The sequence below is a fragment of the Gasterosteus aculeatus genome, chromosome 12 (assembly GCF_964276395.1).
Source record: "Gasterosteus aculeatus chromosome 12, fGasAcu3.hap1.1, whole genome shotgun sequence".
NCBI lineage: Eukaryota > Metazoa > Chordata > Actinopteri > Perciformes > Gasterosteidae > Gasterosteus > Gasterosteus aculeatus.
The window spans coordinates 17,418,774-17,441,235 of NC_135700.1; the positions used below are offsets into that span (position 1 = coordinate 17,418,774).

Here is a 22,462-nt window from a genome sequence, read left to right on the forward strand (position 1 = left end):
CTTGAAGGTGCAAATTCGTAGTGATACATACTAAATAAATACGGACTGCAACTGATGACGTCACCCTATTCAAAGTGAATGCGGACCTGCACCCCGTAAACACACTTCGTGAAGTCTAACGATGTAAAATAACGTGTTATGATTGCATTTTTAACGAGAAATCAATGTTAAATTGTAAGAATATAATACTAACCCTAACCCCCTCAAAAAATCCAACATGGCGGAGAGACGTTCACTCAAGGGGCGTGGTTAACCACCGCCAGTTAGTATGTATTGTTACAAATTTCTATGTCAAATATTTTGTATACATTTTTACGAACAGGTTTTGGAGACCCGAACGTTGCTTCCAGAGTTATATACATAACTAAAGCCAAGAGACTATCTCACACACACACAGTCTGTCTCTTCTGTTTTTCTGTCACCGCACCAAATCTGTTTATTCGTTGTCCCTCCTGTAGCAGATGCCCTTTGCCAAAGTTCAAAGCGGTTTTGGGCGGCATATCCGTTGCTTTGAGGGAGAAGCTCAGGCCACATATAACACAAGGAAATGGCAAATTGAAACAGACAGAACGGCATTATTACTCCACTTTGAAATGTACTTCCCCCCGTGGCTTGACCTCAGCCGTCCTTTGTCTGAGCCTCGCAGTCTAATCCGTCCACAGCCTGAAACCTGAGATCAATGCCTAGATGGATTTCAGCCACACTAAAATCTGCTTGAATACAGAGGGTTCTCCTAAAATCCATTAAATAACTCAAGAGCCTTTAAAATGTCCTTGTATACTAAAACCCTGACTCTTCTGGTCCTCCTGAAAGTAGAGAGGGGCCAAATATAACAACAAAAACTCTCCACTAGAATTTGATTCTTCAATTAAGGAAGGTTTTCTTTTCTAGGTGGTTCGAGCCATTTGTAATTCAGTGGCTTGATGAGAACGAGGAAGCTGCCATGGATTTCCTCAACGGAGCACTGGAAAGGGACAAGAAAGATGGCGTGAGTATCGCCCTGAATCATTTCTTAATATCTAACTTTTCAGTTAACCACCCAAGCCACTTAAGACGTTTACTTATTCAGAAGAATACTTGGACTGAATTCACCTTTTGTGCGTGTATGCATGTATCCCCCATGAGTATCATTCGTGATAACAACATGAGGCAAAACATTTTTGGGCCAATAAAATGCATATGATGAGATGAAATGCGCCCAATTTTCACAAATCAAGTTTGGCACAGACATCATTGCAATATATTGGTGCATCTTCTAGCTAATCAAATGAAATCATTGCACAGCACCGTATATTTCTGATGAGTACTTCATCTTGATTTGTCTTACCTAAACTCCTAACTGCTATACAGTATAGCTAAAACCACGATTACTTTAACACACGCTATTAAACATTACTTTTATCTCAGTCATGAATTGATGCAGGCATTTAAACGTGTCAAAGATATGACAAACGATTACAGGGCACCTTAGCTGACTATTCACACGTTCTACTTGGTATTTGGTGGCACGTGGTCTGTTTTGCTTTGCGAGTGATGTCATAAGTAATTGGTTAGTTGGTCTATGTTCTCTTTCCTGGGAATAATAACTCGTCTCATAAATTCTGAGGCGCTTTAAGGGCTTCGCTCCTGAGATCAGACACCTGTCTCTTTCTCTCCCCCTCTCTTCCTGCAACAGTTCCAGCAAACCTCAGAGCACGCCCTCTTTTCGTGTTCGGTGGTGGACGTGTTCACTCAACTAAACCAGAGTTTTGAGATCATCAAGAAGCTGGAGTGTCCGAATCCACAAGCCCTGGCTCACTTCATGTGCCGTTTCGCAAAGGTTAGGCTCTTTGGAGAGTAAAAACTCCTGGTTAAAGAGTTTGGTATCGAGGTGAAGAGCGTCTGTGGTTTATTTACTCTGTTTAATATTACCGTGTTATTAGGCTGTGACTGCTTACATGATTTTAATGAGTTCCAGAAATGAAATAATACAACAGCAACTCCGTCCATCCCTACAGACTATCAACAAAGTTCTTCTGCAGTATGCTGTGATCATATCCAAGGACTTTCCTTTGTATTTGAGTAAGGAGAACGTGGTAAGTCCCCACTCTAAGTATGCTAGTACAAATAGATTTCATATGGTTCGTCGTAATGATGATGGCGGTCCATAACAGTGGTGTGTGTGTGGGTTTAATTTCAGTTAGCATCCCCAGCATCCGTAGCAAAGATTTGCAAAAATGTAAACTGAAAAGCAAAAAACATTCTGAACCAAATTGCAAATTTTTCATCTCGCAGTCCAAAAGTCACTGTTGCTTTGCTATCCTTGCTGGACTTTGAGGTTGAAGTGAAAGGTAACAAACAGGATGCTGGCGGAGGAGGCAGCTGCTACTTTGCAGGCTCATTACAATTGTTCCAGAGAAAGCATTAAACCCCCCCCCCCCCCCCCCCGGGACAGCTCTGAACAGACAGATGATGGAAAGAAGGAAATAAGAGGCAGATGAAATCAAATCTGAGCTTTAATTTGGTAAACTGTCACACGTAGACTAAAGGAGCGCGGTTATTGCATTGGTTCAGTTGAGCATCTGGAGCAGTGCTTTCCATTGTTTGTGGTCTATATATTTTTAGCAATTCCGAAAGCTTCCACAAAGGCCAAAAGGTTTGCTCTGGTTTCAGTTTAGTATTCTCAAAAGCCTCAAGTATACAATGATTGTCATAAGAAAGCAGCAGTTAGGCATTGGGGGTGAGGCAGGGAACACGATGGACAGTAACAGAACATGCAGACCGCTGGCCCAGATGCTCATCCTCTCTCGAGCTACAAACATGTACGCCAGAGATCGCATTTGCATTTATTTCAATCGTAAATATCTTATCATTCCCGTACAAATATGTTGATCAATTTATTGGAGAACAAGCCGTGTTGTGCCTCCACAGAGACTCTATTGGCTGCTTTGTGGTTTGAAATACACCAATCATGTCTTGTGGGGCACCTACTAATCATTTTAGTACCATCCATAACATCATTTGGGGGGGGGGGGGGGTTGTTTGTTTGTCATTTGTTTTTGGGGGGACATAATAATGCACTGAAAGCTCTGAAGAATTCCTCACATAAAAGGCAACGTGATTAATGTCTGTCATCTGTTAAACTTGTTGTGCAGCTGAGGATCGATGATGCTTGACATACCGCAGACATTCCTCTCCCCATTTCATTATGTAACGCGTTTCCCTGCTGACTGTCATGCTGACACCTACCATCTTTGCAAAAGAGGAAGTGCCAGAAAATCAGAACCATTGTACTTGTCGTACCCGTCTGACAATGTGTTGCAATTATATGGGCTTGTGTACAATGTCAATAAGCTGTAAAAGAAAGAAACGGAAATTCACTGTCTAGGTTTCTGTAGAATGTAGAATTTATTTTCTACAGTTGGTTGTAATATGCAAAACAATCTATTTTCGCAGCCCTGCATCATCCTCAACAACATTCAGCAGCTCCGTGTCCAACTGGAGAAGATGTTTGAGTCCATGGGTGGCAAACAGGTCTGTGCCTACTGGAGTGTATCCGTATCCGTCTCACGTTTTGAGCCAATTCACTTTCAATTAAAAAAAGGTTTTCCATCCTCACCTAAACTTTTTTGGGGGGGGGTAATATATTTATTATTACAATGCAGTTATGCGAATACCTGCATTCTTCCACCGGAAGGTTAAACTGCAGGGTTATAGCTGAAGGGCCTTCAAAGGTTTCAGTGTCTTTCAAAAGAACACTTGAACCTCCACCCTCAGATCAGCCGTGTGCTGCGCCGGGAAACACATCATGCACAAAGATCACGCACACACAACGTTTATATGAAGTGAAAGTGAATTGACCCAAACAGTGATCCGCTGTAATCCTTCCCTCAGTTCTGCAATCATCAATTCAATAGAATAATCGGACATGTTTGCTAAAATGACCGTTTTGACTTCTGCCTCGGGTAAAGTTCTGCATTACCTTCCTCTGTACCTAGTCACTGTTCCCCTTCCACTGGCTCCCCTCGTGTTGTCTTACCTGAGAAGCAGAAGCCTTCTCATGACTTACAAGCATGTTTCTCTTCTCCAGTATCTAACGCCTGTCTCGCCCTGCGTTTTGTCTCCCGTCGTTGTGTCTTCTGTTTTCCCCCCCATTTCCTTTTTTGTGCTCTCTCTCTCTGTCTCCAGGAGGAGGGGGTTGTGTCCTTCTGTAAGGTGTGTGCAATAGGACCCGTCAACACCCCCCTTTCCGCCATTTACCAAATGATAGCAAAAAGCACCCCCCGTCCCCCTCCCACCTGTTCCTCCCCGCCACACCTCACACGCTTCTCACCCCACTCCCCCAAACCCCTTCGGCAGCATGTGCCACAGAGCATATGGAATCTGAATAACCCATTATCCCTCTGGACAGGCAGCTCAAGCTCACCATCCCCAGCGCTCTGGGGATAGTGGGTCAACCAACCCGATCCCCATCTTTATTTTTAGCTTGCTCCCCCCATCTGCCACTTCTTTAGCCACAGCTAATTTAGAATTGCTGTATTTATTTTAGTCCGTTGTTCCTCTTTCTTTTTTCTTTTTTTTTTCTGGCGCCAAAGAGGGAGTGAGAGGCTGATCGCGTTGCCGGGTGTGGTTTTGGTCGTCTCTGTCCATTCCCCAGGCCGCAGACACTAAATGTTTCTGACGGGATGTGCTGCTACCTCCCCACAGTTAACAGTTCTAAACCTGTCCTGGTCGACCATTATTGTCTGTATTATAAGGACAGCAGAATTCTTCAACTCCCTTTGAACATCATCATCATATTATGCAGCTGAGGTGTTAAGTTAAGAGCTAAAACGTGTTTTCATTAGTTTCCTCTCCGAACAGTAGCCTATTTATTACAGAATACTTTCCTATCAGCAATTAACTCCGAGAGAGCAAATGTAATTACCAAGAACTGTTATCATAGCATTACCAATAACTGAGATTAGCAATAATCTCTCACATTGCCCACGATCACGGAATTAACGTGGACTGATCTCCTTAGATTTACATCAGGCTTTATTCTGGATTTCGGGATGTTTGCTCATATGTTTTTCTCACTTTCGTTATGGCAGTTACGTATGTTTTTGGCACTGTTCAGCACAAAGTGTATATCCGAATAAAAAGCCATCCTGCCGGAGAGTAGATATTGTCTTGTTAAAACAGGCAAGGGGAAGCAAAGCTGGGCTTCTGCTGATAGGCTGTCAGCCAGGAGAGAGTCGGTGCACTCTGGGCGTACCTGGAAATCAGACAGCGTCCAGTGAGAGCGCCAGGTGTTCCATACGTTTCCTTTGCATCATGACAAATCACCATCATTTAAAATATAGGTAATCCCTAATTGCAATACAACGATTTGAATGTTTTGTTGTACTTTCCTTCGAGTGCACATGGCGAGTGAACGAGACATCAGATCCATTCTGCTATAAAAAAAACATTAATATAAGTATCATTATATTCTCAATATTATATCCCATTTCAAGATAATCCAAGACCTTCATTAACCTGACATTTCAGAGGATGAACCTTTGATACTACACCCTACCTCACTCGGCAAGTTACAGTAGCTTTGAGTGGAGACAGAATTACATTTTCTATTATAAAGCCGGGTGAATTTCCTACAGAAGCCTTCACATTTAAACACAGTGTTCTTGGAAATGAAACAGAGAATCTCAATTTCAAAGACTGCCAAGCAGCCGAGTAGAGCCCAGACACAAACCTTCCCCTTGGCCAAGAAGAACCGAGAAAAGACCAGTTTGTTTCTGCTATCACTAGAAAAGATGTTATCCGTTACTCAAACCTCCAACCCCTACGGTCAATTTCCGTCCTGCTCGGGAAAATCTTGAATGCTGCGATCATTGCAATCAAAGGGACTAATACACAAACATCCCTTGTGTTCCGCACATAGAGGCATGTCTTCATAATAACGATGTCTATCGAAGGTTTAGCTTACACATCTGCTTCCCAGCTCAGCCATTCGCCATTATAACGTGCGAGATGAGCGGCTCCATGGCCGAGCTTACCGTTTCCAATCTGGCGATCTGTCATGCATGTGGCCTGACACATCCATCTCAGGCACTGAGCCTCTGCGACGCGTGTCCTCCACTCCCATCCAAAACATCAATGTTTGGACATTGGCCATAAATACTGACACAAATTGTGATACAGATGCACTCACACAATGCAGTTGCTTACTTGCACGCACAAACTTACGATATACCCCCCGTAAATTTGCCCGTGAATAATTTGTGGACCAAAACCACAGAACACAAGCATCTGCACATGCATCACATGCACTTGCATAAAGACGGCGTTGCAGAAACCCCAAAACATGTCATGCATTGGCATGTACTGCACACGGTGTGAATCTATTTTGTAAATGTGTTTGTTTGAGCTGATGCACGGAAGATTCTTCCTTGCACGGTCACGTTGGATTATGATTACAAAGTATAACATGTAATGTAAGCTTCAGATATTTATCCAGTCACACCAACATCTCCTGAATAACGAACAAACTACTGGAAATTTGTATGGCTCGAATAATCAAGTCAAACAAACACATGCGATCAATTTCAATTTCCTTTCTGATCAAAACAGTGAAGAAAAGGAGTTAATTGTCACAACATATGTTGTATGTAAACAGCAACAGGTTTCATGTATAAATCACAGTAAGATACTACAATGTTAAGTCTACCTGACAGTAAACTCTCTCTACTGTGTAGTAGTGCACACACGTATTTCCGTTTGAGACACTGCCTGTTTCGCCGCGTCTCGCGGCTCTTCAGGCAGTCGTTGTCGTCGTCGCGGCGCTGGTAGGCGAGCCATCCATTTGTATTTACAGCGTCGCTCGGGCACAGATGGCAGGAAAAATGTGTGGGAGGCCACCAGCCAGGCAGGTTACCTCTCCAATGTCCTGCTGCCATTTAACACCCACACCCAAGTCGAGGCAGAGATCCAGAGCTCTAGTCAGTGTGAGCTAACCGCATGCAGCGTAACAATGTAGTAACTGTCCATTTCCCCCCTCCTCCCCCCCTGACAGCTGGATGCAGAGGCCAGTGATCTACTCAAGGAGCTGCAGAATAAACTCAACACAGTGCTGGATGAGCTCAGCGGAGTGTTCGGCTCCAGGTGAGCATTAGTGTGACTCACAGTGGATCATTTTCATTAAGGTTAATTCTTTCAAGAATTTGTGTTGAAAGACTGCCTGGTTTCTTATTTCGTAGTTACGATATAATTGACTTGAAGTCTCGCTGTGCACCATGCTTAAGTCGAGTTCATATGTAGACGTTTTCTGATTGCTGATCACACCTCCCAAATGAACCTGAACCCTTAGTGACTGATTTCACCTGCTTCATTCATCATCTGCCGTCTTATCACGTTACCTTGATGACACCAAGACATGTAATGTGTGAAATCATGAAGCATTTGTGATCTCTGGCCTTACGAGTCTACTTTACTTACACACATATACACCGTGTTTCTCCGTCTCTGAGCTTCTCTTTTAACAGTAACCTGTGTGTTTGTCCTCACAACGCTGTGAGTTGTGGGTAATTTCCCTCAGACAGAAAGGAAGGTTGAGAGGAATTTTGCTTGAAGGGATCAAAATGTCTGCAAGAGAGCGTAACAACAACAACTCTAGTTCATGCTCCAAATGCAAACCCCCGCCAGGTTTCCTTTTAAGCATCATTGGCTGTTTGTCCCCGAAAGCCTCCCCAACAGATTCTGATATTTAGCATACTGGATATGTGGAATGCGTTTGCGATGCACCGGGGAGCATCTCTGCTTGCGTCTTTTGAAAGCGGGTTCGCCTCAGATCTCAGTCATTTGTACAGGAGCTCCAACAACATTTGGAATGCAGAACATATGAGCTAAAGTCATGTAACACACAGCCAATCGCTAAACATTTCATCGTGATTATGGCACCCGTGCTCTTAGCACTTTTCCAGTGTTCCAGCAGCGGGGGGGGAGCACCTCCTTAACGTTATTCTAAAATATGAAGGATTTAAGAGATTCTATTTTTTCACAGTTTCAAAGGTGTGATCGAGGATTGTGTGAAGCAGATGAACCAGGAGCTGGTTCAGATGAAAGGTACGGCCAAAGGGAGCAATGCTGCCATGGATGCAGAGACTGTTCTTCGGCCTCTCATGGACCTCCTGGATAAAAAGTTAGTATTCACTGGATGAAAGGTCTGAGTTTATCCTCTCTGCCTCACCCAAGATCCCCTTTGCAAACCAATTCAAAATCAAACCCACTGCATTTGTGTAATAATATTGATTCAGTTTTACCACACATGATAAAAGAAGGTCCCAGTTCCTTATCTTACACGGCAGCTGGAGGATCGGGACGCTATTAGGTGACGCCAGGATCACAAATCACAAGAAAGTCCATCTTGTCAGACATCTATTGATGCGTTTATGTCTGCAGTTACATCTGCATGCCAAAGAGGAGTTACTGCTTCAAAACCTTTTTCCTATGTAACGATCCATCTAGTGAGTCAGGTTGTCCGATCCCACCACATCATTCAAACTAACTGGTATCAAAAGGAAGTCAGATTGAACTAATCGTTCCTCTAATCAATGTTAGTTTTGGTAGAGGCCAAAGGTTCCTGGTTCATGGCTTGTCGGTTTCATTTTACAATAAGATGATTCCCATCACTACTGTAGCTAGTGATGGTGCTGTGTTAAAGAAGCGCATGTGTTGTTGAATCAATAGGTACTCAGAAATGATATTGTTGTTATGTTATTGTTGTCAATATTTCCAGTCCAAATATAATATCCAATACAATGAAATACAGCAGTATAATGATTACTTCCATGTTATATTTCTAGACACATAACATGGAAAAGTAATCATTATTCAAGGACTGTATTTGCTGTTATTCTTGAAAGAGCCATAGTGCTGAAACGCTGCAGCTGAAGTCAAGGAATCGCTCCAAACCATTTGTCAAAGGAACATTGAGGCCAATGGGGTATTACAGGGAATCCTTTTAATGATATGGAAATACCAAATCCTTCCTCTTGTCCGTGTGACCCTGCTTGCACAATAGGTTCAGATTAAATCCTAAAGCTGCTGCATTTAGTTTTATGAATCACAGGTGCTTTTTTTTCTTTCATCATATCCCTTGTTGTTGTCTTTAGCCACGTTGACTCAGTCTGTGACACGCGCTTCAAGTGTTGACCTGACAAATGTCCTTCTTTTGCCGCTTTGCAGTTTGATGTTATTTGCCAAGATTTGTGAGAAGACTGTGCTCAAACGGGTCCTCAAAGAGCTTTGGAAAATTGTGCTGAACACCATTGAGAGAACAATTGTTCTACCTCCACTGAATGACCAGAGTGTGAGTTTGATCAATCATCAGTCTTTTCCTCACTCTCTTACTCTTCTATCTCTCGGCATGCCCTCCACCTCCCTCCTCTTCTCCGCCTGTCTCTCTCTCTCTCTCGGTATCTCTCCCGTATCCCTCCATCTGTTCAGCTCTCTCATACTTCAGCATGAGATACAAATGACTTAACAGGAAATGAAACATGGCATCCCTTAAATCTTCACACACCTGGAGTGAACAGTTAGTACTTCTTTTAAAGCTCGGCTGACATCTTTCATCTCCGGAACGTTTTAGGTTTGTTGTATGTGGATATATATTTCACATCTATTCCCTGGTCCAAACAATCCAAAAGATTTTTTCTTTTTAAAAGGAGCCAACCACTTGACATTGGACCAAATTTGCTGTAACACTGAGAGGTGAACAAAATAACACTACTGCTATTTTATAACCTCCATGTGTGGCAACGGCCTATAGGTCAGCCATCTGTATGAAACCCAGGGGCTGGGGTTTACTTTTTTTTTTTTTTAAACTAGTAAAACGTGCACAGAGCGTGGATGTATTATTGACAAGACCTCGGCGCTGCCCTACTTCTTTGTTCTCTGGAATAAGGGCGGGTCGGCCTCCACTGCAACTCACTAGAGCCTCTCAAATATCAAGGGGCATCGCAGGACAGAGCAGGACGGGTTGAGCTGTTGAGCGTGACAGTTCCAGTTTAGATATTGCGCCAAACCAAATCATGGACGTTATATATTACAAATTCCACCATTAAAACTCAATTACCTTAATGAGTTGTTGTTCAACATTTACCCATTTTATCTTCTGTCTCCTTGATTTACTTTATATAAAAAAATGTAAAAAATCATGTTCATCCAATTAGTGTTCATTTTCCTCGAATTAACGGGAGAATATCTGTCCGTCCAACAGCAAGGAGCTCAGATGATCTTCAATGCCGCCAAGGACCTGGGACAGCTGTCCAAACTGAAGGTTAGTTTTGGATGAACCGAAGTCAAGCTTCGCTTATCTTGGTTAAAATTTGGCCGCTGTAATTATGATCTGTAATTATGCTGGAGTTATAGTGTGATATTGTGGGCAGGATAACAGAGGCATTCAATAATACAGAATAACCACTCTTTTTGTAGCTTTCCAGATTGACGTTTCTTTCATCTCAAAAAGTTTGTAGGGTATAAAAAGGATCAGTTACCACCTGCGCCCAATTGTGCACTTTGAGTCCCGTTATGTGCACATTTGGATGGATGGATTATGTAATTTGAAAGCATTGTTATGTAAGCCACTGAAGGCTTTTACATGCACAGTGTAACTCGGTGCAATACTTGTCAGGCTGATATCTAATTGCTCATGTGACCCACTATGTGTAATCCCTCGAGCTCTGTGTAGTGAGGCATGCAACGGATCAGCGGTTCGACTGTGGTCGTACTAACAACAGCGGCATGAAAGTTACACACAAAGATATTTTGCGTCCCAGTAATGCAGGAGATCCAAACAGTGTTTTTAATGTATACTTGTTTGCGTCAGTGTTTTTTCACTCCCAAAGCATTAAAAAAGGGTTTCCTCATCCTCTTATGACTTATAATCTTCAGCTCAATTCACAGAATTTGTTTATGTCGCTCAGTGCATTATATCACTTGCCGTGTTGTCCGATGACTTCCTAATGATATAATATGAAATTGTATTGTGCTATTAATGCAATTAACATTACATTAATATATAACTTCTTTTCCTAAATGCAAAATGGATACATCTCAAATTACTATACTAAAAGAACTTTGACCAAAGAAACGCTACTTAACTCAATCTTAGTATTTAGACCACGAATCCTTTTACCAGGGCTGCTCTTTTAAAGCATACAGTATGTCAAGTGTAGTCTTTTATTTGCTTCCCCCCTTAAATATGGTAGAAGATTAACATTCAATAATAGATTTATGAGTAAAGAAATCATGAATCCCGTTAACAACTCCAAATTTTAGAGCATATGTTGATTAACGCATTTACTGTCTCACACCAGCTGTTTAAAATGAGTTTCAAACAGATTAGTGCCAGATACATGTCATATTCTGAATGCAGAAGAAATACAGTTCATGTGTATTTCGTATTCACTATCTAGTTTCAGGGACGGTATGTGCATTCTTAACTCTACGGCCTCTTCTGAATAGGTTTATCAAATGCCACCAACAAACAGCGAGACTTGCTTCTGTGCGCTCGAGCTGCCAGGCTGATGACACTGCAGATTACGACCATGCTTGTGGTGTTTAGATTTAGTCTTTTGCAAAACCCTTTTCATTGAACATGAAGGATATTTCTAGGGCAAGTACATGTGAAATAAGGTATTTGCTTTAATCAATTCCCAAATCAGGAAAACCTCCATTAAGATTGACACGATTAAAATAGGTTTTTAGCAGAAACTCTAATACTTCATCATCATTTGAATGCAACTCTGTTTGACTTGAGCTGCTTTCCCTGCAGGAGCATGTCATCCGAGAGGAAGCCAGGAGTCTGACTCCACGACAGTGTGCAGCCATGGACCTTGTGCTTCCCACCATCAAGGTGAGTTTTATGTAGAATGCAGCGTTGGTTAAACAGCGAGAGCCACCTCGCTGGCTAAACTTGACCTTTAGAAAAGACAGGAGAGCCTCCATGGGGGAAAGCGGAGTAGACATATGCAAATGGTCTTAAATGAGGATTTAATCCTACAGTGTCACCTCGCCAATTGCAAATGAGCTGTTATACATTTTTCTAAATGTCCTCTTTTCGATAGTATATCTATTTCCTTGATGTTTATTGTTTGATCTCAATACATGCAAGTATGTGAGAGGATGTGTAATGAATTCACATTCAGGGAAAAGGAAAAGTGTCCTCAGCCTCTCGGCAGGAGGAAGTATGAGATGTGCCGCTGCTAATTTACCACCATACTCTCAGTTATCGTAAAGGGATTTGAGACCATTTCAAGACCAAGCCTCAATTATAAAGGGACAAGAAGAGAGTTATGCTGAGGTGCCACTAGGGGAACACTGCATCATAAAGTGCAGACAGAACTAATTGATTCTTCTGTCTCCAAGGAAACTACCTGCTGGTTTAGATCAATCATGTCGCTGGAGTCGTATCAGTATTCCAATGAGAACAGTCAATTAACATATATCAGCCTTAGGAGAGTTAGATGATCAGACCAACGAAATGTTTTTCTGAATTTTCTGAATTATTTACATCATATTTTCACACTGTGTGCACAACAGTTTTAAAGCTGGCAAAAAATAAATGTGCTGCATTTGAAAGGGGAAAAATATAAATATTCTCCTATTTCACTAATGGGCCCAAATGTTACCCTAAAGGCACATTTACGGAGTGGCTGAAACCCAACATATCTACTTGAACATTTTGCCTTCAGTGTATTTAGTGATTCTCCCAATAAAAATACTTTTTCCAGACTGAACCTTGATCCGGCAAAACGTAATGAGTAGGATAATGAGTAAATGCACTGATCCATATAGGGGAGTTAATATGTGACGGCAGATGGCAAGCCGTACATTCAACTGAGTCACATTAATGGACTGCTTTCTTTGAACTCTGGCTTGTGATGGATTGTAAAATGAAGGCAGCTGTTTCTTTCACCAAATACAGTTTTGTTTTTCCCTACATTTATGCTACACGGATGGAGAACACATCGGACTACGCCTTTTTTTTAAGAACATACCCGTTTTTTCCCTACATAATCAGATATAGGTTTTAAATACAGCAGCCTGAATGGGAAATACATGGGAGTACCTGGTTGTGTAGGAGAGGAAAGTAACCTCCAGTGGTTCACCACAGGATGCCTAACGCTGATAAGCCTGGAGGATGGAGGAGAACAAAAGAAAAAATAAATGCTGAAGGAAAAAAAGAATGAGATTAAGGATGGAGGTTACATTTATAAGGAAGAGAAGAAGGACATTTAGTCCTAAAGAGACCGGATAGAAGAAATATTGGCACGCGTGTGAAGCATTGCAGTCTGGCAGGTAATTTTGCCCGAGGAAGAGAGGTTTTTGGAGCATGTGGGGCGATGCTGCCCAGTCGCCTGTCAGAAGGAGATATTAGCATTGCAGATTGGGAGAAACACTATGGGCATCTTCCAACATACAGCAGCACACTCCTGGACCAATAAACAGCAATAACATGATAAGAGTATTAGGATGGATTTGTTGTTATTTGAACAAACTAATAATTGAACAAAACCAAACCAGTCAATACTGCTGTGGAGCATCCCAACCAGTCTCTACTGGGGCCGTTATTCAGTGAGTGATGAGATGATTCGGCTCAAATGTTACTGTGCTATTTCATACTCTAAGGGTATGAGATTATAGTGTTTCAATTTTCTGACGTGGATCACAGCGATAAATCCTAAACTAATTCTGCAAAAACCTGAACAAATTCAGTTTTGTTTCTAAAACGATGATTCGTCCCAGAGGAGAGAAAGCTTAACACATAATAAAGAATACAGGGTTTAGTCATATGTCTCCGAGTACTTTCACCTTCCACACGTAGGAGTGACGGCACTTCAAAACAGAGCAAGGAGCGTTCTATCCTCAGACACAGGCTTATCAGCACAACGGTGCATTAACCATCATGGGTTTCAGTTGTAAATGCATGTAATTAGCTACAAAAGTGGCTATTACTGCTGCCTCTTGTCTAGTGTCTGTAAGTGTTTTCGCCTCCTATTTAAATGCATCCTGTCCACATAATCCTCGGCTACAATCAGGCAACTAGAACCTGCTGGCGTTTACAAACAACAACAAAAAGGTTGCCGTCATTTTCAAAGCTATTCCAAAGTTTCTGTTGGCCTTGGAACATTTTAAAATCTGAGTTGCTTTTTTTCTCTGTCTTTGTTTTTCAGCAATACTTCCATGCTGGTGGAAATGGGCTGAAGAAAACCTTCCTCGAAAAAAGCCCCGATATGAAGTCCCTCAAATACGCTCTCAGCCTTTACACTCAACCTACAGATGCCTTGATCAAGAAATATATATGCACCCAAACCTCTCAAGGTAATGAACATTAGCTCATGAGTCAGGTAATTAAAACTTAATTAAAGGTTAAGAGCTGGCTTTCTGTAGCCAGATATATGAGGTAGTTTTATTTAACAAATGTAAGCAAGAACAAGATGCTTAAATTGTGGAAGTGGCTGGATACTTCAGATACTAGTTAATAAACATAATAAACCTAATAAACTCTGGTATTTAAATTCAGAATTTATGGTGCTGCTGTAGTTGCAGCTTTTACTTCTATAACATTAAACATTTATACGCTTATAGTAGAGGGAAAGCTTTTTTTATCACCAAATCACAAGCTGATTCTATTGGTAATTAGAAGTGATTGAAAATAATGGGAATAATCGGTCTAATAAGTATTAACTTAAGCGGTTAATGTGTTCCGAGGATTTCTCTATATAACCTTTGACCTATGCGTGCAGTGGCATTCCAGCGATAGCATTTATCACCTTTATCTCTTTCACTATCCATAAAAAACAAGCACGTCTTCCAATCCCTTATACACACAAAACGTTCCCATGACAAATTCATGACATACACGTGTCGTGTCGACGTGTAGATTCTCTCTTGTTCCCTCCGTCATCGCTGAGCCACTTTAATGTGTCGTTTTTCTCGTTCATCTCTCGCCATACGGCAATTGTTCCAGTCGCTCTGAACAACGAGGCGGAAGTAGCTTCAGGGGCACGAGGAGATTCGAGAGAGGGGATTCAGCCCGGTCGGGCGTCCTGGGTGCCTCAGTGTGTACAGGCGGCCAGGCAGCAGATGGGCACAGACGCTTCCGCCTGTGTGCTATTTTGAGATTTGCTTGATGTGTTTCTGTTCGGCCCCTCTCTCTTGAGTTGACACCACGTTGTCTCTCTTCATCTGAGGTGGTCTAATGTGACGCTTGTGAGTGGAGCTAGTGAAGTGGCGGATGAAGTGCTTTAGGTCAGTAAGCAGCGTGGAGATGTGCTGACGGCGGACACTGTTTCATTAATCACAGACCATTGCTTGCACTAGTGTGTCTTTGCACACAAGATGAGTGTGTTTGTTTGCTCCATAACGGCGTCAAGCTTCAATACAGGACTGTGCTAAAAAAAAAAAAAGTCTATTGATTAGTCACTTTGTTTGGTTCGAGATACCATCTTGGTTGTTCCAAACAGCGAGGGGGGGAATTCAAATCAATTAAACCTCCACCCCGCAACAATTAATTCCGACAACTGGCCCCTCTTATCTGTTACCTCTTCTCGTTGGCATTTTCCTCCCTCGATCTTCCGACCCTCGTCACTGCCACCTTTTGTTTTTTATCCGTGTTTGCGTTCTTTCATCTCCCTCATGCGCCGTTCACAGCGTTCACGCTCTGCTCTCCCATTTGCCTCAAACTTCCCATCCCAGTGTTTTGTCTCCAAATCCAGTCCGAAAACATGCAGAATCTATTCAGAATGTACGTCTGCCCACAGCTGAGGTAATTGTGCAGGGTGCATTGCCCAGGTCATTTCCCCTGGATGTCCTCAACCTAATTTTCATTACACTGAATCAAGGGGCTTATTTTCCATTACCAGCCGTAATAGGCGCTGCATATTTGGCACATATTGATTGGCTATTAGATGAACATCTCCCACTCATCAACCACACATGCAGTTTGCCTTCCAGCGTTAAACATGTGTATGTGATGATGTACCTGCGCAGGCTGTGGTGTCTTCGAATGTCTATCTTTGCCATCACTCACTTCTCCCCTCTACCTTCTTTCTTATAGGTTGTTTTGCTTTTCATTTCACTTTTCATTTCACTACAGTCAAATGCAAGGTTTTTTTCGTGTTTCTGTTGTTTGGAACAGGATTTTTATTGCAGAACATATTTGTTTTCCGTGCATCCCTCGACCCCATCTGCCTTCTTCTTCTTCTTGTGGCTCATGTTCAGCGTCAAGCTAAAGGAAACCCTAGCTTTGCATGCAACTTGGCTGCCATATGGTGAATTCCAGTTTACTCCCCTACTGTTTTCTTTTTTGGTTTAGTTTTTTCTTCATTCATTTAGTAAAGCTTCCACACACAGCACTCTGCCTCTCTTGCTCTCTTCTACTCTCACTTTTCTACAATCTCTTTTATTTCTACTTCCTCATCTCTCCATTCCGCTCTATTCTCAGCGATTGTTGTTGTGCTTCTTTTCTTCAATCCTCCGCTCGTTGTTTCGGTGTGTGTGTCCAGGTCAGTCATCCAACGGATCCGTGGGGGAGGTGTCAATGCAAGTGAATCTCATCTCTCACCCTGGCACAGGAGAGCACAAAGTCAGCGTTAAGGGTGAGATTTTTTCTGTCTCCTGTGTAATGGATTAATACGTGCGTACTGTTCGCGTTCAAAATGCTCTTCCAACAAACCATTTCAGTGTGACTCAAACATGACGTCCAAAGACGTTTACTTTTAACGTTCCAGATAAGTTCAGCTATTGAACTGCGTTGTATTTGTTCTGCCAGTAACGATGCATCATATTACACTTTCTACAATATTGCTGATTCTTCTTTTCTCTGTATTTCTCAGTGTGTGAGGTGAACAACCTCCTCTGGCAAACCAACGCCATGTTCCGGCCGTTTGTAGAGGTCAACGCCGTGGGACCCCACCTGGCTGACAAGAAGCGCAAATTCAGCACCAAGACCAAGAACAACAATTGGTCACCAAAGTACAATGAAACATTCCAATAGTGAGTAACCATGTACCCTATTCACAGGGAGCTAAGGCTACGTTATTACTGTAATTAGTAATATTATGCTGCATACAGCCCAAAAAAAGCTGTCCATTGAAGATGAATGGACATTAAGTATCTGTGCTATATTTGAAGTATCTTCAAACTTGGATTCAATTTTTCAATTTGGGGGAATGGAATGGATTTGGCTTTCCGGCACTTCTAGACATTGAATGGAACAGTTGAAGTTAGTCATTCTGAGCCAGGAAAACTAGGTCACTGAGCTGAAGGGTCCATCCATGCCAGATTGCAACTTCAGAGCAGACTCAGCTCAGCGCGGCTATAGGACCGCACAACGCTCACCCACAATGACACACACACACACACACATGACTGGTGGAAGGTGAATCAATGTTGTGACTCGCAACAACAATCTGCCTCCGAATAATGGCTCACTTAAATAGAAAGATTCATTTTACTCGCAAAAAACACGACTAAATTGTCTCATTACAGCCACACGTTTAATAAGCTGTGGAAAAATATCACGCAGACAAAGTCTGACTCTTTATATTCACTGGAAACAAATGCAAAATCTCACTGTCCTGAAGACGTGTTCATTAGCACTCGTATATAATTTCTTTATCGTGGCAATTTTTAAGAAAGTAGATTAAAGTCACGTTATTATTATTTAAGTGAATTATCGTGACAGTGTCTTAACTGTCACGATGAGGTCAATACCACATTTCTCTCATCCACACTGGTTTAACCTGTAGGCGGTTTTTGGGCCTTTGCTCCGAAAATTGCATACCCACGATAAAAAGGAGTACATCTCTGGAAGTGATTTGTCCATTTGAAAAAGTTTATCCGTCAGAATAAAGGGGAGCACCTGCGAGTGGTCTGATGTGAAGTATCAGTATACGAATAGTTAACTTTTTAATACTGAAGTACCACAGTGTAGTAAAACACCACAGAGTTTGCTTCACGTGAACCCATTTAAATTCTTGAGTGTGACCTTTCTGATCTCTGTGTGTCATTTCTCCCAGTGTTCTGAGCAATGAACACGGTCCCGAGGCCTACGAGCTGCACGTCTCAGTAAAGGACTACTGCTTCGCCCGCGAGGACCGCATCATCGGCATGGCGGTCATCCAGCTACGAGAGCTAGCGGACAAGGGCAGCTGCTCGGCGGGCTACCCGCTGGTGAAAAGCATCTCCATGGACGAAACTGGCCTGACCATCATGAGGATACTCTCCCAAAGGACCAATGACGAGGTGGCAAAAGAGTTTGTGCGTCTCAAGACAGACACGCGCTCGACGGAGGAAGTATCGTAATGTGCAAAGAAATTGCAGTGTTTAAAAAAAAAGTTGTGTTGTCTTTAGTGGGAGATAAAAAAAAAGAAAAGGGAGAAGGAGCTGTAGCAACAGATTCTCTTTCTGGATAAAAGCTGGAGAGGGAGGTTGTCCAAAGAGGAGCACAGGAGGCCCAAAATGGGGCGAGGCAGCATCACAGTGAGAGAGAGAGAGAGAGAGAGAGAGAGAGAGAGAGAGAGAGAGAGTTGTGTTTGTTTGTTTGTTTTTGTGCATGTGCGTAAAACATCTGTTGGAATGTTCATTTTAAATCTACAGTATGTACAAGTGTTTACTTACGGTATGCTTACTATTAAGTACTATATTCTACGAGTTACGTTAACGAGACATGAAATACCTTTTGTACAACATTTAGTCTTTTTTGAACAGAGATTTGTTCCAATAAAGTGCCAAACCAGTGAAAAAAAGAACAAAACCAACGTATATGAATTATGGTGAACTTTGTATGTTTGAATTTGCTCGATTATTTTGTCCGGTGTAAGTCATTTTCTGACAGTGTGGCGTTTTGATTGTTGCAAAGTCTTTCATTTTGCATCCTCGTTTTTTGGCTTCACGTTCTTCCACAAAGCACTGTTGTGCATGTCCTCTTCTCAGTCATGTCTCTCCCATGATTCTACAGTGACCACCGAGCAGGGTCCTGTCCCCTTGCCTTCAAACTGTTTGTATTTTAAGTCGACCTGAAAATAGACCATGTTTTTTTAAATGGCGATGACTGCTATGTGAACCTTCATAGGTGTTTGTAATTTTATAACCATGACAACAATGACGACAGCCTCCAGTACTAACAGTCTTAGCAGAAAGGATGGAAATATTTTCCTTTTTCTTTTTTTTGTGGCTTTTTTTCCCTTGCTTTTGACCATCGGCTTCCAGCCTTTCTGAATGACCACTGTGAACATGAGCTTTGGAAGGCAAGCTTACATGACATTGCTGACAGTTTGATATTATGGTTTCATATTTTTCCGATAACTGCCAAAGTTATGTGAAATCTTTGTACAAAAGCAATCCATTACATGTATGAAGATAAATATGTACATGTGATCTATTACTTTTTCAATGCTTAATATTTGATTATAGATAAGACGGTACTAAGATTTTATTTTTTTTATTTCTTGTGAAGCTGTTAACCAATATGAAAGTTGCACATGTTACTGTACACATTAGTTATATCAGCTTCTGTCATTGGAATTATTTTTCTTCATAAAGGAAAGAGTCTAACATTTGGTAAATATGCAACATTCCTATGTATTGCACTGATGGCGAATTGTATGTCATGTAAATATATTTAGTGAGATATTGTACAAAAGTCTACTTTTCTTTAATGTGCATAAAGTATGTGCAAATATGTTAAAACATCTGGGTCATTTTGGAAGAATTGTCCTGTAAGCATCCCTTTAGCTTCATAGCTTACATTAGACATAATGAGAAACATCCCGAGACATAATGAGATGCATCTCACACCAAATGAGAAACCAATTGATATTGATATTTGAGAAAGAAAAAAAAATGATTTGCACTGTTTTTTGGGGATAGAAGAAAGAGCTCGGCAGCTCGGTCAGAGGCTTTGGGTGGGTTGTGCAAGTAGCAACTGACATACTGTAGCCTCAAGTGGATAATTAGGGTAAAGGTAAAAAAAAGGTAAATGTTTGCTTAATGTTTTTCTGGTGAATAATAGATAGAATAATAATAAACACTTAGAGGGTCGCCTGGTAGAACACGTTTCTCACCCACACACAGCATACACTCCTACTTTTGTCCTGTAAAGGCTTCCTCTTAATTGTCCTCTTAATTGTCCCTCACAATGAACATTTGACTCTCTCCAGGTCTCCATACCACGGCCACGGTGGGCCTTGTTCACACGTCTTGTGTTGATGAGTGTGTGTGGAAGAAACATTTGCTTTGAGATTAGTTACGCTCTATTCACTGTCAATCATTCCCCATCCACAGCCAGAAAAATGCACAACTGTGACAAGAAAAGATCTTTAAAAAACCTGCCAAACACTTTAATGTCACGTTTTGATGTGTTCATTTGGGCCGTCGGTGTTTCTTCAGAGACGCACAAGAGCACTTCATTTTCTGGGTAAATGTGTGAAGAACGTAATGAGTTGCAAATTCCAACTGTATGAACGTAGGTCCATTTTACAATAAATATTCACATTTTACTACTATTTTAAAGAAAACAATGGTGGAAATAACTTGTTCTCTATTGAAAGCAATTAGGAACAGCCAGTCCTTTGATCAAAAGCCCACACAGTGAATCTAATCACCTGGAACCAGCACATCAGAGTGAGTCCATTTGTCAGTGTCGCCTTCTGTCTGTTTCTTACTACAGCGTTCCAACACTGGAGGAGAAGTGGAAAGAAAGGAAATGAGTTACCAAGAGGTCGACAGAAAATACGGCTTGTGAGAGCGCAATGAAGATGTAGAGAGGAGATCTAAACAAAAAAAGGATGGGATATTTTTAGTTATAATGCACCGGGAGGCAGATCAATTACTGTCACGCAGACGTAACAACACTGTTTGTTTCTCCACAGGGATTTCAACACAGATTTAATAAAGACACGTTTGTGGTGAGTATTTCTTTACTTTTTAGTTGACGGTATAGTTTGATGTTAGAATGTCGACAAAGAACATTTTAACCAAGTTGCTGTCAACCTATTTTTAACATTTCGGTTTGTGAAGAAAAGTCTATTTTTTTTCACAGCAGACAGTTTGGAATGTCAAAGCAGGAAAGTGTAATCAATAACAATAAACTATTAACGCTATTAACAATTAAACACGTCTGTCATGATATGGCGTTATTCTATTTAAGCATTAAAATACACACGCACACACACACACACACACACACACACACACACAAGAAAAAGTAAAAGCAGCTAAACAAAGAGTCTTCCTCAAAGACTGATGAGCAGTATTACAACCTTTTTGAGTCACATAATTTTGACCACTTTAAATGAGAAAGGTGTTTATCTTTTCAACCAACTCTCCCCAAGAGAAGATAGCAGCCACAACATTTTGCAACATTCAACCCACAACCTCTAAAATGTATGCTTTATATATAGATGTTTGAAATTCAAGATGATATAAGAAAACAGAAAAACAAGCTTTCATTTAATATAGATTGTAGGTTTTATATTGGTTGTTTCAGCAGCTGCAGTACATGAATTCCCTTTAGCTAATCGCGTGTCACAGAGGCGTTAAGTACGGCTGAATGTGTCTGAAATGCCATTCTAACCCTTTTAGCGAATTGCATCATTGTTTTAAAAAAAATATATCCCAGAAACCTTCAATCCTCCGGCCTACTTGAAAATCTGCACTCAATATTAATGTTCCACACCAGCAAAGAGCCCGATAAAGCAGGAAGGAGGAGGCGGAGGAGGGGGGGGGCACTGTCACTCATGTACTCCCAGAAGGTGGGAAAAATAGAGCAAAACACTAACCTGACTCATCCACAACAGTAGAGCAGCCGAGGTGCAACGTTCCTCCACGACCTTGACCCTTGATTTGCATGTTGTCAACTCCTCCAGGAATTTGTAGTCATCTGTGGCACGTTTCAAAGGACAAACCGATCGCTGAGGAGGAGCCGGTTGACATAATTTATGGAAGGATGACATCCGTGTTGTTAACCTCATGGTCCGTGTGTGTGTGTGTGTGTGTTTGTCCACCTGGATGCAGATTTCTCCCATGATGTTTTTGGTTTAGATTAATAAAGGATTTCCAAAGGGCAACTGATCGAGCGTATGACAGGAGGATGAAGCTCAACAAGAGGACAATTTATTTACCAGAAGTTATTGCCCAAAAGAACTGTGTCCAACTGGGTGATGATGTGATGCAGCCAGCTGTTGGAAATGATTAACCGATGACAGACATGAACAACCTGTACTTTTCTGTGTCCTTCAAACCGGAGGGATGTTTATTCTTCAGGGCACGATTGATGGAGCTCACTTCAAAAGAGAGATCAGTCTTTACGGTGGCAAGTGAGGGAGAGAGCGGATTGTCCTTCAATCAGAGGGTCGGCGGTTCGATCCCCAGCTGTTAGTCCCCGTCATGCCCAAAATGCTCCCGTAGGCTGTTCCTCCATTGTATGAATAGTTTG

The 22,462-nt window shown here is 41.7% G+C and overlaps 1 protein-coding gene across 5 annotated transcripts in view; it reads left to right on the plus strand.

Annotated features, from left to right (window-relative positions):
* unc13c (unc-13 homolog C (C. elegans)) overlaps window positions 1–19,710 on the plus strand; it is a 79,420-nt gene extending 59,710 nt beyond the window's left edge. For 3 of the 5 annotated variants that reach the window (XM_078085252.1, XM_040201058.2, XM_078085255.1), the window contains 14 exons: window positions 892–988; window positions 1,676–1,819; window positions 1,998–2,075; window positions 3,436–3,513; window positions 4,168–4,194; window positions 7,034–7,122; window positions 8,021–8,158; window positions 9,205–9,328; window positions 10,238–10,297; window positions 11,795–11,875; window positions 14,196–14,343; window positions 16,530–16,622; window positions 16,860–17,019; window positions 18,045–19,669. In XM_078085252.1, coding sequence (XP_077941378.1) covers window positions 892–988; window positions 1,676–1,819; window positions 1,998–2,075; window positions 3,436–3,513; window positions 4,168–4,194; window positions 7,034–7,122; window positions 8,021–8,158; window positions 9,205–9,328; window positions 10,238–10,297; window positions 11,795–11,875; window positions 14,196–14,343; window positions 16,530–16,622; window positions 16,860–17,019; window positions 18,045–18,330 — 1,603 coding nt within the window. In that variant the 3' untranslated portion in view covers window positions 18,331–19,669. Of the gene's footprint in view, window positions 1–891; window positions 989–1,675; window positions 1,820–1,997; window positions 2,076–3,435; window positions 3,514–4,167; window positions 4,195–7,033; window positions 7,123–8,020; window positions 8,159–9,204; window positions 9,329–10,237; window positions 10,298–11,794; window positions 11,876–14,195; window positions 14,344–16,529; window positions 16,623–16,859; window positions 17,020–18,044 lie in introns of all 5 variants that reach the window. The other 2 variants (XM_078085253.1, XM_078085254.1) reach the window with 1 other exon arrangement.
* Window positions 19,711–22,462: the final 2,752 nt, after the last annotated feature.